Source organism: Mycetomoellerius zeteki, unplaced genomic scaffold (assembly GCF_001594055.1).
Source record: "Mycetomoellerius zeteki isolate Tzet28-1 unplaced genomic scaffold, Tzet1.0 scaffold48, whole genome shotgun sequence".
Lineage (NCBI taxonomy): Eukaryota > Metazoa > Arthropoda > Insecta > Hymenoptera > Formicidae > Mycetomoellerius > Mycetomoellerius zeteki.
This window is the reverse complement of record NW_017257479.1, coordinates 1,088,884-1,103,463: the sequence shown is the minus strand read 5'-3', so window position 1 is coordinate 1,103,463 and position 14,580 is coordinate 1,088,884. Positions and strand designations below refer to the sequence as shown.

Sequence of the window (14,580 nt, the reverse complement as noted above, 5' to 3'; positions counted from 1 at the left end):
ATTTCCCATGTTGGTCGACGTCGACGTCGAGACGCCGTTTTAATCAATATATCGAGTGACGTCATGCGAGAGGTTTATCACCTGCCCACTTGGTTGTTCTACGTGGCGCGACAACGCAATCGGGATCCCCTTTTCTACTTCTTTCCCTCGATGATCACGATTTAATTAGTTCTCTCCGGTTCGCTCGTTCCATTAATCGAACGTGATTCAAAAAAACGCGATAGGTCTCTCGTCAGACCAGAATTTCGCGTATTCGTATCGCGAAAAAATTCGCGTTTGCGCGTTAAACGTCGCTGTCTCTCTCTCTCTCTTTCTCTCTCTCTCTTTTCCTATTTAAAAAAAATTTTTTCCGTGATATTTGCGCCTGTATATAGACGCGGGATCTCTCTTCGCATACTTCGCCGCTCCGGATGGATTCAGTGGTCCGCGTCGCTCATCCGCGTTGCAAGCTCCTCCACTTGGACGGATCCGCCACGGCGTTGTAGCGCCGAACGGCGTGTTCAACCCCTGCGGTCGCTGCCGCCGCCCGAGGACCAGAGAAAGGAGCTTCCTTTCTTTCTTCTTTTCCTTTTTTCCCCTCTTTTTCCCATCTTTCGATCCCTCGTCGTCCGCGTCGTACGTCTGTGAACTGACTGCCACCGCCATCGCCACCTCCTCTGCCGCCTCCGACGTCGTCACCGCCGCCACCACCGCCGCCTCCACCGCCTCCGCCGCCACGAAGATCGTAGTACCGTTGCGTACCTCGAGTAGCCGAGTACCTCGAGCGTCCAGTATCCCCGAACCCGCGAATGCGGAGTACGAATACCTGGACGTTATTCCTCGCCGGCCGCCTCTCGTCACGATGCTACTACTTGCGGTGATCGGACTCCTCGTCCTCGCCGGCACGACCACCGCCGAGGTCTTTACCAACACGTTCCTGGTGAGGATGCTGCCAGCGGAGCGGCACGTAGCCGATCGCGTGGCGCTGAGGAACGGCTTCATCAATCTGGGACCGGTAAGTTCGATGATGTTCGCTCCAGGCCCGTCGATTCCTGGATCTCTCCAAGTAAAACAGAATCATATGATATCAAGTTACTCCAAAATTATTTTTTAATCATTCACGATTTATTTTAACGTGTTATTCTGTTTGGATACATTTTTGAATCTACATATATCGTATACGAAAATTTATGATATACATAACAGATGCTATAGTATTTTTGTATGCGATATTTTTAAATGATAAGACCCCTGGATAACTCTGGAGACTAAAGAATGTAATATATATATATATATATAGAGAGAGAGAGAGAGAATACATAGACATATATAATAGAGAATTTCTTATAAAGCTATTCCTCTCAATTGCGTCAATATTTCACATTTTTCCTCTTCCGCAATCCAAGGAGAACAACAAAGTCAAAATAATGTTATATTGATTAAATAATGATAAAAAATGATATAAATTCGGTCAATAATCGATCATTATGACGTCAAATAATATTATTTTGTCTTTCTTATTCTCCCTGAGAATAGAACACAAGTTACTTCAAAATGACGTCAAAATGGCTCCAAAATGATTACTAAAAGTCATTTTTCAATTATAACCCAAGGAACACACCAACAAATTAAAAGAAAGTAAAAATGATAATTTTTGGATGCAAGATTTAACTTTATTAACGTTAAACATCAAAATAAGATCATTTTGATTTTCTGTCGACTTTTGTGTGTTCCTTTGATAGTTACGACTCATTTTACTGCCATTTTGATGTTATTGTAACTTGTTCCGCTCGGATCCTTTCCCTCTTCCTTTCAAGTTGTTATCCCTTTCTCGTCGCAGCTGGTCACCTGATTCTCCCAAAGTACGGAATTGTAACGTAGTAATTAGAAACTTGAGAACTTCATGCTTCTCTCATTTTAATCCATACTTTATTAAGCCGCACACGAACGAAACGATCGCTCATACAAAGACGCGGACAGGAAAAGGTCCAGGTGGACGGCAAATCACGCGTAACGATCGGATCGCGGGCTACGTCTTCTCATCACCCTCTTGTCACCCTCACTTTCTCGTGTATGGCGTCTATTTGCGCCGCGTACAAACAATTCGCGAGAAATGGCACGTGAGCGTTTCTGGTTCAAATATTGTTCCCCTCGTTCCGGCTCGGTGCCCCATGTCTGTAAACTTCGAGCCGTTGTCGTTGTCGGAACAGGCGTCCATTATGTACGGGTGAACTACTGGGTTCTCGAAATGTCACGAAAAAGGAATATCCACTGATACCAATGCACATCCAATCTCAAGGAGTATAACAAGTCATCGTGACATTAAAATGTCAAAATCCGAAATAATTATTAAAAGTCATTTTTCAATCGTTTACGATTCATCTTAATTCATTTTATTATATATAATTACATCATTTTGACGTTATTGTGATTTGTTTTTCTGCTTGGGATACTCAAGCAAAATATCGAAATTAACAAAATAACCAAATTATCGAAATGACGTCAAAGTGACTCCAAAATAATTACTAAAAATCATTTTTCAATTAATAACTTAAGGAACACACCAAGTCATGAAAGTCAAAATGATGACTTTTCGTTATAAAATTTAATTATTTATTAACGTTAGAATCAAAATAAAGTCATTTTAATTTTTTATTGACTTTTATGTGTTTCTTGGGCTATTTATTTTAATGTCATTTTGACGTTATTTGTGACGTTGTTCTGTTTGCAATGGGTATGCGCTTAATTCATTGTTATTTGCAGCCAATATTGACAGATATTACTAATTCCGGGAACAGTCGTTTCACGACTCGTTTAATATTTGATTAATTAGTGTTGAGTGAAACGTAAAGGGTTGGGAGTGGAATAAATACCTATTCTTTTTAGATGGCAAACACAGAAACCGCAGAACCGCTGATTCCATTGCAGCATAGCTCAATTACTCACATTAGTCCGCAACAGATTACATTGCTATATTACCGGTTGTATTTTCCAGCATTCTGTCCGATGGAACGTTCATTGGCATCTCGATGGCCAATTGATCTCATAGCTCCGCCACTTCGCCCTCGTCCTTTTGTATGTCTTCCAAATGTCTCAATAAATGTTTAATAAAAACCGGAATCTTTAAATAGACAAATTTTGATCTTGAGTTCGATCACCGCTCAATTATTGTATTAATGAACAATATGAAATTTTTTCTTTTTTAATCCCTGGCGGAAATAAAAATCAGAGCGTCAGTCGAACATAAAGAGAGAAAGTAACGGAAGTGTAAACGCAACTTCTAGGAAGCAAAAACTGAAACAACAAAACGTAAAAAAAGCGTTAACATCTCTTATGCTTTGTTTTAATTTTCGCTTCCTAAAAGTTTCTTTTACGTTTCTGTTACTCTTCGATTTACGCTTCGATTTTTATTTTCGCCAGAGACTAAATAAAAAGCTGAAATATAAATATATTTTAAATCCTCTCTCTGCAGTCATTAATTCTCTGACTACGAGTATGTGCGAAAGTCGCGAGTATTTGCAGTAGGGGCAGATAAATTTTTAATATGTAGAATAATCGATCGAAGCGTTTCACGGTATCGTTATATCCTCCATAAAATATCTGAATTGATGCGTGTCATTGTGCATTCCTACATAGTTTGTTCGCTGAATTAAAAAAAAAAAAAGGAAAAGAGAGAAAGAATTTTGTTGCGTTCTATCGCTCGCGAAGAATTTAATATTTTTGTGCAATATATTGAATCTGCTCTTGTGTGTCGCGACCGAAACTGACGCCACGCCACGCGTCAGACTCAGCGCCACGTCCGCCCGCAGTTTGATGTACTCCACTGATTGCGGGCTGACCGTGCCGCAAACATTATATCGAGTTCGCTCGCTTGCGTTACCCCGCATTTGGTGATCGCCGAAGGCTACATGCGCGGTAATTTAATTTCAAAAACGTCGTATTGAAAGCATCGTTAATTACAAAAACATAATGGATGCCTTTCATTTGGTGACACAAATCGACACAAGTCGTTCTGTTTTTGTTACTCGTGGACTGCCAAGAAAGATAGAACGAAGTTCGTATCGATTTGTGTCACTCATGTTCATTTTCATTAATGTAGATTAACTTTTAATCTCGATTTAACTTAGTTTTTATCTTCTTCTAGTCTGAAGAATTAGAAAGAGATAAAATGTAATTTAATTTGAGATTAAAGTTAATCCGCATTAAATGGGCCTAAACGAAAAGTACCATATATTGAAAATAATATTAAATGAAAATCGATAAAGTGCCATATTCGATGGTGGTTCTTCATTCCTAATAATATTTCTTGTGTCTATTGAAAATATTGATTGAAGTAAAGCACTCAATTACGTAAGCATTTAATATTTAACAAAAGCTAAATTAAGAAACAGTTTTATTAAAAAATAATATTTATTTTAACATTACTTATAATAATTTAATATTTTTTATTAGTCCTCTTTTAGCTTTTTATTACTATCTTTCCCAAGAAAATGGAATAAATTGAGAGTGCTTTGTATTTATGATACTTAATTAAGATTATACAATATTGAAAACATAATATTATACTTCAATAAAGTAACTTCATGTACTTTACATTCTTTACGTCTTGTCACAAATATAAACGTCTTGAACGATAAAATGTTGAACTTTAATATTATCACATTTTTTGTAACAGAATACATTGGATATTTTATCGATTAAAATATGCTTCTGATGCATTTTATTACGTTTCTACATTGAGATGTCTTTGTGTATAGCAGTTTTCAAAGAACGATAGTGCAGACGAGTTCGCCTATAAAAAAAATATTGCGGTGAAGAAATTGGAGGAAATGAGGAGCTCAAACATTTTTCTTCGATCACTTTATTTTCGCAGTAGAAAAGATAAACTGCGGCTCGACTCGAATAAAACTATCTTCGCATTTTTTTTTCTGCCGTCGAGTCGATGTACTTTACGTTTATGAGCAGTAAAAGGAAGAAAATCTAAATTGCGCAGATAAGTTTGTTGATAGTCGGCAAAAGAGGAATATATATACGTGCAAGTGCGATAGTCGAGACGTTTATTTGAGCTTGTATTATTTATAGAGAGCCTCGCGTTGCTGTAAGAGTTGCCTTTATAACTTATCGAGTGGAAGTTTTTTAAATGAAGACGCTGTCATATTCTCTCTCAGCTCTCTCTCTCCCTCTCTCTCTCTCTCTCTCTCTCTCTTTCTTCCATGACTGGAACTCTCTTTTCTTTTTAATCTCAGAAGTTTCTTTCTGGTACGCGTATTGTATAACATATTGTACAAAAATTGTATAACAGTACGTAAATGCTAGGAACAAGGATAAGTGTGTTTTAACTATAATATTCTCTGAGATACGATTACGTTAAGAGATTAATAAATGCAGTTCTTGGATTACGCTAATACGATGGCTCGTATAAATCAGACTTAGTTAACGCAAGCTTCCATTGGCGAAGTTTAATTGAACTACTGCAGTCTACGGTCTGCATCGAAACGAGGTGCAAAGTTACTTCGAGATCAATACCCGAGAAAATGGGACTGGTTTAAAAAATCATGACACGTGACTCCCGACGCACGTACACGGACTGGTTATTAACGACACGATCGAGAAAAGATGCTGGCTTTATGTGAAAAAGTAATATGCTAGTATAAAAAAATATGGAGCAGAGAATTTTTTAGTATACAGAAGATTCTGTTTTTATTTTTAGATCAATATCGATAAATCGTGTGCTTTTAGGTATAAATAAAGTTTTATTACAATATTATATAATCGCTATGTCGCAAATACGAAATATTCCATTTGAGGGAACAATGAAAAATAAATAAAATTGGTAAACAAGTATATACAAAGTGATAAAAATAATAACAATTTATTTCCTTTCCTTTCCATAAAACATTGTCTATAAAAAATTTTAAAAACTCTTTTGTTTATACGTTTTTGTTGTGGAAACGAGTGTTCATTGATTCTCAATACAAGTTTAAAACAAAAAAATATTGTTCTTTTCTTGTTCTGCTGACACAATTTTCTCTAAACGGATTTTACTTTCAATTTGTTTTTTTTTACATATATAGAATTTTATATATAAGTAATTTTATATATATGTAGGTTTGCGGTCATATCACCGATAACCAACCACACGGTACTAGATAAACGTTTCTGATGCTGAATTTTACCAATGTAAAGAGAATTGATAGCCGGTAAGTCTATTTACCGGCGTAGTGACGTAGTTTCTTCCGATTAAAACTGTTTCCTGGCTGTCTCGTACGATTAACCGCCATCAGACATGGGCGCTAAATTATCGTCCGGATCGATCGCGTCTATTGCGATGCGATTGATTCTGCCATGCCTTGCATTGACAACGACTGATTTTATGTTACACAAGTTTAGGTCGACTAACAGAATGCTTCTGCAGTTTAACAATAAGTTGTCGAACAGCTGTCATTGTCTTTCATTTCGCAGATTATAGTGGCATTAGTTTTGTATGCCGAGAGTCAAGGTCATAGCGATGAACATGCAACATTCAAACATTCATGAAAAGGGAAATGAAACTAGGATTGAAAAGCTTCGTTTCAAATCGAAGGAAAACAATCTCAACTTTCGTTCCTACTTTTTTTCTGCTGCAATATAACTGGCAATCGCAACGAGGATTTACACAAACAGTCCCAGATACCGAGACAATCCTCGCTCTTTACAACGGCTTAGAAAACTAATTATTTTATCTTGATAACACGAAGTCTCTTTATTTGCCGACGTGGGCGTATCGGGAAATCGGATCAGATATCGCGCGTCGGTTTAGGAATAAAAGCGACATTCTAATCTCTATGTATTGCTAGAATTTCCACTCAGAAATCTCATTTGTTTTTTCTCCCTTCAGGTATTAAATTTATTTCATTTTCTATCTCTGTATTATGCGTGTTAGTTTTCTACTGTCATTTGTACACTCAATTTTCCCCGAGAGAACTGAATTAACAATGTTCTTGTCAAGAAAAAGAATAAAGAAAGAAAAAATTATAAATATATATATGTTAGGTATAGTTATATATAAAAAAGTTTAGTTCTCATTACATTACATTATGTTACGTTCCTTTAAATTTACGTTATGTTAAATTTCTTTATATATGTAAAACAGATTTGTAACCATACATAAAATAATTACATAATAATCATAAAATTAATAATTAAAACTGAATATTATATTTATATCTTATCATTACAAATCCAAATAAAATATTTTTCTCTTCCTATGAATTATAAAAATTTCACATCGAACATGGTATAAAGAAGAAATGAGGTTTCTTTCATTTTCAAAGTGTATAAAGATATTTATTGCAATGAAAACGATGTTATCAAAATAAACTGTTTGGTTTTGAGAATTAACTTATCCTAGCTTTTTGTTTATATTCCAAAGAGACTTATTATTAGAAGTTTTGCGCATCTCTATTGATAAAGAGTAAAATGTAGAAAAATTTGTTGAAGGTATTGAACAGTCGGACGGAGTATCACTTCGTACACAGAGCTTTGCCGCATGTACGAAGCAAACGATCGGTGCCGCACACGCGAAAATTAAAGGTCGACCCTCTGGTAAGTTGATATCTCTTTCGCGAGTTGCGTGCCTACGCGACAATTATTAGTATAATTACCATAAAGAAAAAAAATGAAAGTTATTAAAATGCTAATGAAGCTGGCGGATTGTTGTAATTTCATTTTTTTATGCTGAAGAAAATTAAGCTTGGATGAGTTTTATATGCTTTCGAGACACGAGAGTGTATTTATAAATACTTTTCTTTATAATATTTGGGTTATGAAGTAATTAACTCAATGCGCTCTAAATTTGTCACAAACGAGCAGTGATTAGATTTAAATATTTCATTCTTAATCTAATCAGTGAGTTTAATGTGCAATTGCGATTGATATGTTATTTGGAGAAATTATTAAATTTATCGAGATTTTAAAAATACATTTTACTGATTGTCAATCAAGCATCGTTTCAAATATTTGGAGAACAATGCGGAGGATTGCCGCGAAGCTATTTTACCTCGTCGAATTCACCTCGACATAAAATGGCGAGGGATTAAAAATATCTAAAAAGGATGTAAAGGAGGTTGAAGTACATTAAAAATTTAGGTGGCTACGGCGATACAACAGCCGGGTTTCAAGCGAGTGAAAAGAGGCTACAAGCTTTTAAGCGTGGATAACCTCGTGCCGTTATACGAAATTAAGAATCCAGCAAATCCGGCGAGCAAGGACCCGACGGATCCTTTTTTCAAGTACCAGTGGTATCTGAAGAATGTCGGCCAGAACGGCGGCAAACCAAAACTGGATTTGAACGTCGAGGCTGCCTGGGCTCAGGGCGTCACGGGGAAGAACGTGACGACAGCTATAATGGACGATGGTACGTGATGGAATATTCTAAAGAACACATAAAAGTCAACAAAAAATCAAAATGTCTTTATTTTTATTCTTAACGTCAATAAACAGTCAAATTTTGTGAACTAAAATCTTCATTTTGATTTCCATAACATCAATTCAGATAGCATAGAGAGTTCAAAACAATTCAGACATACGTTATCAATTCTGAATTTATTTTCAGATGTAAAAAGATAATTCTTTTCAGAATTTTTGAGACAAAAAAAATTCTTTTTCATATGAAAATGAACTTAGAATTAATGGCATACGATTGAATTCCTTTTAAACTCTTCATATTATCTGAGAAAATAAAGTCATCTTAACTTTCTTTTGGTATGTTCCTTAGAATATATTTTTCATTTCTTCTTCTTTCCCCCGCATTCTCGGATCGACATTACCGAACTATAGACCCGTTCCGAAGTCAAAACGGTATTAAATTACACGCCCTCGAGTGCAGTTCGAGGGAACTGGCGGGCTTTGAATCGATATCGCGCCGAGAGGGTAGCGCGAGTTACGCAACGCTCGCTCTCCTATTTCACTGAAACACGGGAGGATGAATTTCCCAAGCATCTGTCGTAACTGTATTCGACGATATAATATGATTGTCCGAGTCCTTCTAAATATCGTCCGCTTTTCATTAACGAGAGAACAGAAATTGCCACTTTACCGTCGTCTTACTACTTGAATCTACCTTAATCTTTTTTATAATGCTCAGGACTTATATTTGTAGTTGTATATACTACGTTACACGTCGCACGTGGCGGCGCTTAACGTCACCGCCAACACAAAATCTATATATTAATAATGCCACTCTTCTATTATAGGTGTCGATTACATGCATCCGGATCTCAAATATAATTACGTAAGCACATTCGTTACATTTTATTTAAAAAATTTTCGTTTTTCTTACAAAAAATTTATTTTAAATCAAGTTTGAAATCCGCGCGAAATTTTTAAAGAGAATATTCGTCTGGAGATCAGTGGTGACTATTTTAATAAACATTTTTTTGCGACTGCAATTTTATTTTCAGCTTTATTCGACAAATACAACAAGCTCTTTTGCACTAATTAATGAAATTTAAAATCCAGTATTTCGTAAAATAATGAAGATTTTGTAAAAGTTGCATTACGCTTATGCAAAGCATAATGTTTCTATCATGATAATCCTGCGAACATAATTTAATATTAATAAATGCAGTATGTTAAAGTATGTATACTAAATAGGATCGTGCGAAAATTTTGCGAAAATTGCACCACATTATACGGATGCGAAAGTGATGCATAATGTTTCGTTACCACGAGAAATCTGGGAATATAATTTATTAATAGTACAGCAAAGTACGTTATACTAAATAGGATCACGCGAATATTCTCTGCATACTTTCACACGGATGCCATTCTCAGCGCATCTTTCGTGGAAGTATGCTAGGAATTCCAAATCACTACAGACTGTAGAGAACGAGTGACTTTGAAACCGGTTAAAATGCAGAGAAAAATAACTTGCAGGACTCGAGAGGAAAAAATCTAGTTATTTATCTCTGTCAGTAGCAAACGTTTTATTGTCCTTTTTTTACTAAAAAGCGTTATTTTTTTTTATTACTACTTTTATAATTAAAATCAGTATGTACGTAAACTCGATGATTGCACCTATTTCGTTTATCGTAACGACATTGAAAATAAAAAAATTAAGGAGGTTCTCCAATTCAAAAAAGTGGAGGGGAATCACATGACTTTTCTTATCTTAAGAGAGCACAAAGGATACAAAATGCCATCTTCTAAAAAATAAATAATGAATAAAATTTAAGCAGTAAAACTATGATTTATTATTGACAAAGTATTTTTTTATAATAAAGATGAATATTTATGCGGAAAATATTTTAAAAAATTGTTAACAGTAATTATTTAAATTTAATTTAAATATTGATAATTCTGGTGGAAACAACGTTGAACTAACGTAACATTATATTTAAAGAGAATTGAATAATTCATAAACATTTTATATTTTTACACGAAAATAAAACTTTATTTTTTTAATTCCAAAATGTCTTTTAAACTTCACTCTTTTTTATAACTCTTCAAAATTCTTATATTTCGTTTATAATTAAATTACTCAAAACTCTCCTTCTCATAAGAATTTAAGCTATTTTAGAAAATTATTTAAAGAAACCTGTATATGATCAAGAAATCTGAAAAAATTCAGGAATGCTTTCATATTAACTACAAACTTATTTTCAATATTTGATCAAATCCTTATTTTACATAAAAAGACTGGAGAATCTTCTTAATAATTGTAAGTTACTAAAGTCGACGTTCGCCCTTTCAGAACGCAAAAGCTTCTTACGACTTTAGCAGTAACGATCCGTATCCGTACCCGAGGTACACCGACGACTGGTTTAACAGGTAAGAGTATATTTTATATTCCAAGAAAGAATTATGTTCTTGAGAGAGAATAGAACGACGTAAAGTTAATCAAGTTTGAATCAAAGAAGTAGATAAACGAATCGCACGGGTGAGGGTAGTACGAGCGCTCTTAACCGAGGGCGTGGAGACAAAGGCACTTGTGTTTGAAAGTAAAACAAAGGCGCGTCCTACATCCGCGCCGTGAATCGCTCGGCGAACATCCGCGCCGTAATAATCAGTAACTGGAAAGCCTAAAGCTTTACGGTCTTTTGTCATGGGGAAGCCACGGCACGAGATGCGCCGGGGAAGTCGCGGCCGCGCGAGACAACGGGGTATGCGGCGTCGGAGTGGCATACGACTCGAAGATCGCGGGGATCCGGATGCTGGACCAGCCGTACATGACCGATCTGATCGAAGCGAACAGTATGGGTCACGAACCCGATCTCATAGACATTTACAGCGCCTCGTGGGGACCCACGGATGACGGGAAAACGGTGGATGGACCTCGCAACGCGACCATGAGGGCCATCGTACGCGGCGTTAATGAGGTACATACGTGACATAATTACTTACTTGAGCAACCATTAGCGAAATTAATTAAATCACTAATATTATCATTAACAGTAAAATCATTATCGGATGCGAAAGCATTTTGTTATCAATTCTTGCATCGATTAAATTAAAAAGATGCTCGAAAAAATATATAGGTGCTAATAGCGAATAATGAAAATTACTTTCCCTTTCAATCCAATTTCTTCTTTAATTTCTTCTTCCACGAGTTTAATAATTTAATTGCAATCCGCGAAAGAATATCTCGAATATAAACAAGGGGAGCATAAAAGGTAATTTGCCTACCCTAAATTTTAGCAAAAGAAAACAATTAAATCATAAAAATCATTTTTACGATGAAAATTTAAACGCTCATTGTCCAATTCACGTATGTGTAAGAAAGTTTTCTGAAGATCTTCTATAAGGTTGGTTTTAATATAAGTATTTTAATCAATTTTTTTTTTTTTTGAAGATAAATTTTTACTTCCCTCCCTAATTGAAATCCTGGACTCTATGACTCCTAAGATACACAAAAATCAATAAAAAGATTTAAAAAAGTTACTTTATTTTTATTCTTAACAATAAAGTTAATTTTGTAGCAAAAATCATTTTAACTCTCTGTTGACTTGTACTTCTTAGGCTATGATCCTGAGAATAGTGATGTTTACGAGTAATTTTTAGTCTGTTCTTAAATTAAAAAAGAAGAAAATATTACGTCGCTTTCACGACCACCCATTCGTGTCCCTTGTTTGTTCTTATCAGGGTAGAAACGGATTGGGCAACATCTACGTCTGGGCATCCGGCGACGGCGGAGAGGAGGATGACTGTAATTGTGACGGATACGCCGCGAGTATGTGGACCATCAGTATCAACAGTGCCATCAACGACGGTCAGAACGCGCATTATGATGAGAGCTGCTCCAGCACCCTGGCTTCCACCTTCAGCAATGGTGCCAAGGATCCTAACACGGGAGTGGTAAGTTGATACTTTAGGGATTAGGAAGAAAGTTACTTAAAAAAATTAATTGTCCTTTCGGAAACGACTTTATTCAAAATGAGAAACGTTACACTAAATACTTTATTTACCACATCGAAGAAAATGTAATTTCTAACCATGATCCTTTCTCTTTCATAGTAAAATTATTTTCAGAAGATCGATCTCATTTTATTTTTTGTACGCGTTTTTACAGGCCACCACGGATTTATATGGAAAATGCACGACTACACATAGTGGGACTTCCGCCGCGGCACCGGAAGCCGCGGGAGTGTTTGCGCTAGCTCTCGAAGCCAAGTAAGTTTATTTTTTTTTCTCTTTATCAACATATTTTAAATATTTTATGTTGATGCAGCGCGTAATATTCAATTTAAGTTTAATTACATTGAATGTAAAAGACGTAAAAATATTCTATTTATTTAACGTTTTTATATTAAATATTTTTAAATATTCGATAATTTCTCAGTTTTCGCAAATTTATTGCGTAATGCTTACAATTAGTTTACAATGCGGTTGCAAATTCAATTTTAAAGTCACAAGAATGGCAATAACATCAATTATTGATGTTTGTGATTGACTGTCGCGACCGCTCTTACGACTTTAGAACGAGTTTGCGACCGCATTGTAGATTAACAATAAGAATAATTTTATGTCTTAGAAAAATTTTATGTAGGGTATCGTTAATCTTTAGTGATACAAACTAAAAATTTTCCTCTGATGCTGTTATAACTTCGTACTTTAAGCTGAAAGAACCTTCGTTTCTAGTCCGCAACTGACCTGGAGAGATATTCAGCATTTGACCGTCCTAACTTCGAAAAGAAATTCTCTGTTCGACGCGAAGGATAGATTTCATTGGACCATGAATGGCGTTGGGCTCGAGTTCAATCATCTTTTTGGATATGGCGTCTTGGACGCGGGCGCTATGGTGGCTCTAGCTAAAAAATGGAAGACGGTACCACCGAGATATCACTGCGAAGCTGGTTCTACGATCGAAACGCAGTAAGTAACTCTTTCAAAGAATTTAACGATCAGAACGATTTATATAACGCGAGATCAAGATAATGCACTGAATATTTTCACGATGTTAAACGGAACCACAGTCCAGTCGAGATCAGCTAAAAATAACATAACAATGGTATAATTTTCCATTCAATAATCTAACTGTTATGTAACACCAAGTGTTATATTATTATATTCGTGCTGAGTGCGAAATTGTAACATCGATATTATGTTACTTTTAATTGATATTGAATAGAAGGTTACGATAATGTCAAAATGACGTTAATATGAATCGTGACTGATTGAAAAATGAGTTTTAATAATCATTTTGAAATAATTTTACCAGCATTTTGATGTCTCTCATTATGACTTTTTATTTTGCTTGAATAAGGCACGTTCTCCAATCAATTTAGGATCGATTTTTTTTCCTTCAAACACAATTGATTTTCTGGAACCGTTTTTATTTTCCAGGAAAGTCACGAGCGATCGATCCATTCTCGTGAAAATTAAAACTGACGCGTGCGCCGGCACGGAGTACGCTGTCAATTATTTAGAGCACGTGCAAGCCGTCATTTCCGTAAATGCAACTCGGCGTGGTGATCTCGAGCTGTTCCTCACGTCCCCAATGGGTACCAGGTATACAATCAAACGTCATATTCGTGACATGAATCTTTCATCAGATAAAATTGAATTGTCCCATTTGTTACAAGCTATAAATTTGAAACGCCTGTAATAGAAATTTAAAATGTACGTGTGATAATTTCAAAATTTTCGTCTTTCTCTTTCTCCTTCCGATCAATTCAAACTCACACGTTTCTTCCCGTATTCCTTTAACGGGTTTCTCCCTTCTTAACTTTCTATCCGATCGGTTCTAAATCTCCGTAATATATTTTCAGATCTATGATTTTGAGCCGCAGAGTGAATGATGACGATCACAGGGATGGGTTCACGAAGTGGCCATTCATGACGACGCACACGTGGGGAGAGTATCCTCAGGGGACTTGGTTGTTGGAGGTAAATTTCGTTTCCTCATGTTTCTTACTTGAATTTCGTTACGTGTCTTTTTCCTTCCGCCTACACACGAGAGTAACTTAATCTGAGTATCGAGTTTCTTTTTTTTTTTTTAGGTGAGTTTCAACACTCAAACGCCTCAACACGGATGGTTGAAAGAATGGACGCTGATGCTCCACGGTACCAGAGAACCACCATACACGGGACTATCGACCGCGGACCCACACTCCAAACTAGCGA

General features: G+C 36.0%; 1 protein-coding gene across 1 annotated transcript in view; it reads left to right on the top strand.

Moving 5' to 3' along the window:
* Nucleotides 1-367: 367 nt before the first annotated feature.
* Nucleotides 368-14,580, top strand: part of amon (prohormone processing protease amontillado) — a 16,500-nt gene continuing 2,287 nt past the window's right edge. Inside the window, exons 1-12 of the mRNA XM_018455291.1 lie at nucleotides 368-994; nucleotides 7,459-7,563; nucleotides 8,107-8,374; nucleotides 9,213-9,250; nucleotides 10,712-10,788; nucleotides 11,072-11,336; nucleotides 12,100-12,312; nucleotides 12,527-12,627; nucleotides 13,096-13,329; nucleotides 13,801-13,965; nucleotides 14,226-14,343; nucleotides 14,457-14,576. Coding sequence (XP_018310793.1) covers nucleotides 842-994; nucleotides 7,459-7,563; nucleotides 8,107-8,374; nucleotides 9,213-9,250; nucleotides 10,712-10,788; nucleotides 11,072-11,336; nucleotides 12,100-12,312; nucleotides 12,527-12,627; nucleotides 13,096-13,329; nucleotides 13,801-13,965; nucleotides 14,226-14,343; nucleotides 14,457-14,576 — 1,857 coding nt within the window. The 5' untranslated portion in view covers nucleotides 368-841. The remainder of the gene's footprint in view (nucleotides 995-7,458; nucleotides 7,564-8,106; nucleotides 8,375-9,212; nucleotides 9,251-10,711; nucleotides 10,789-11,071; nucleotides 11,337-12,099; nucleotides 12,313-12,526; nucleotides 12,628-13,095; nucleotides 13,330-13,800; nucleotides 13,966-14,225; nucleotides 14,344-14,456; nucleotides 14,577-14,580) is intronic.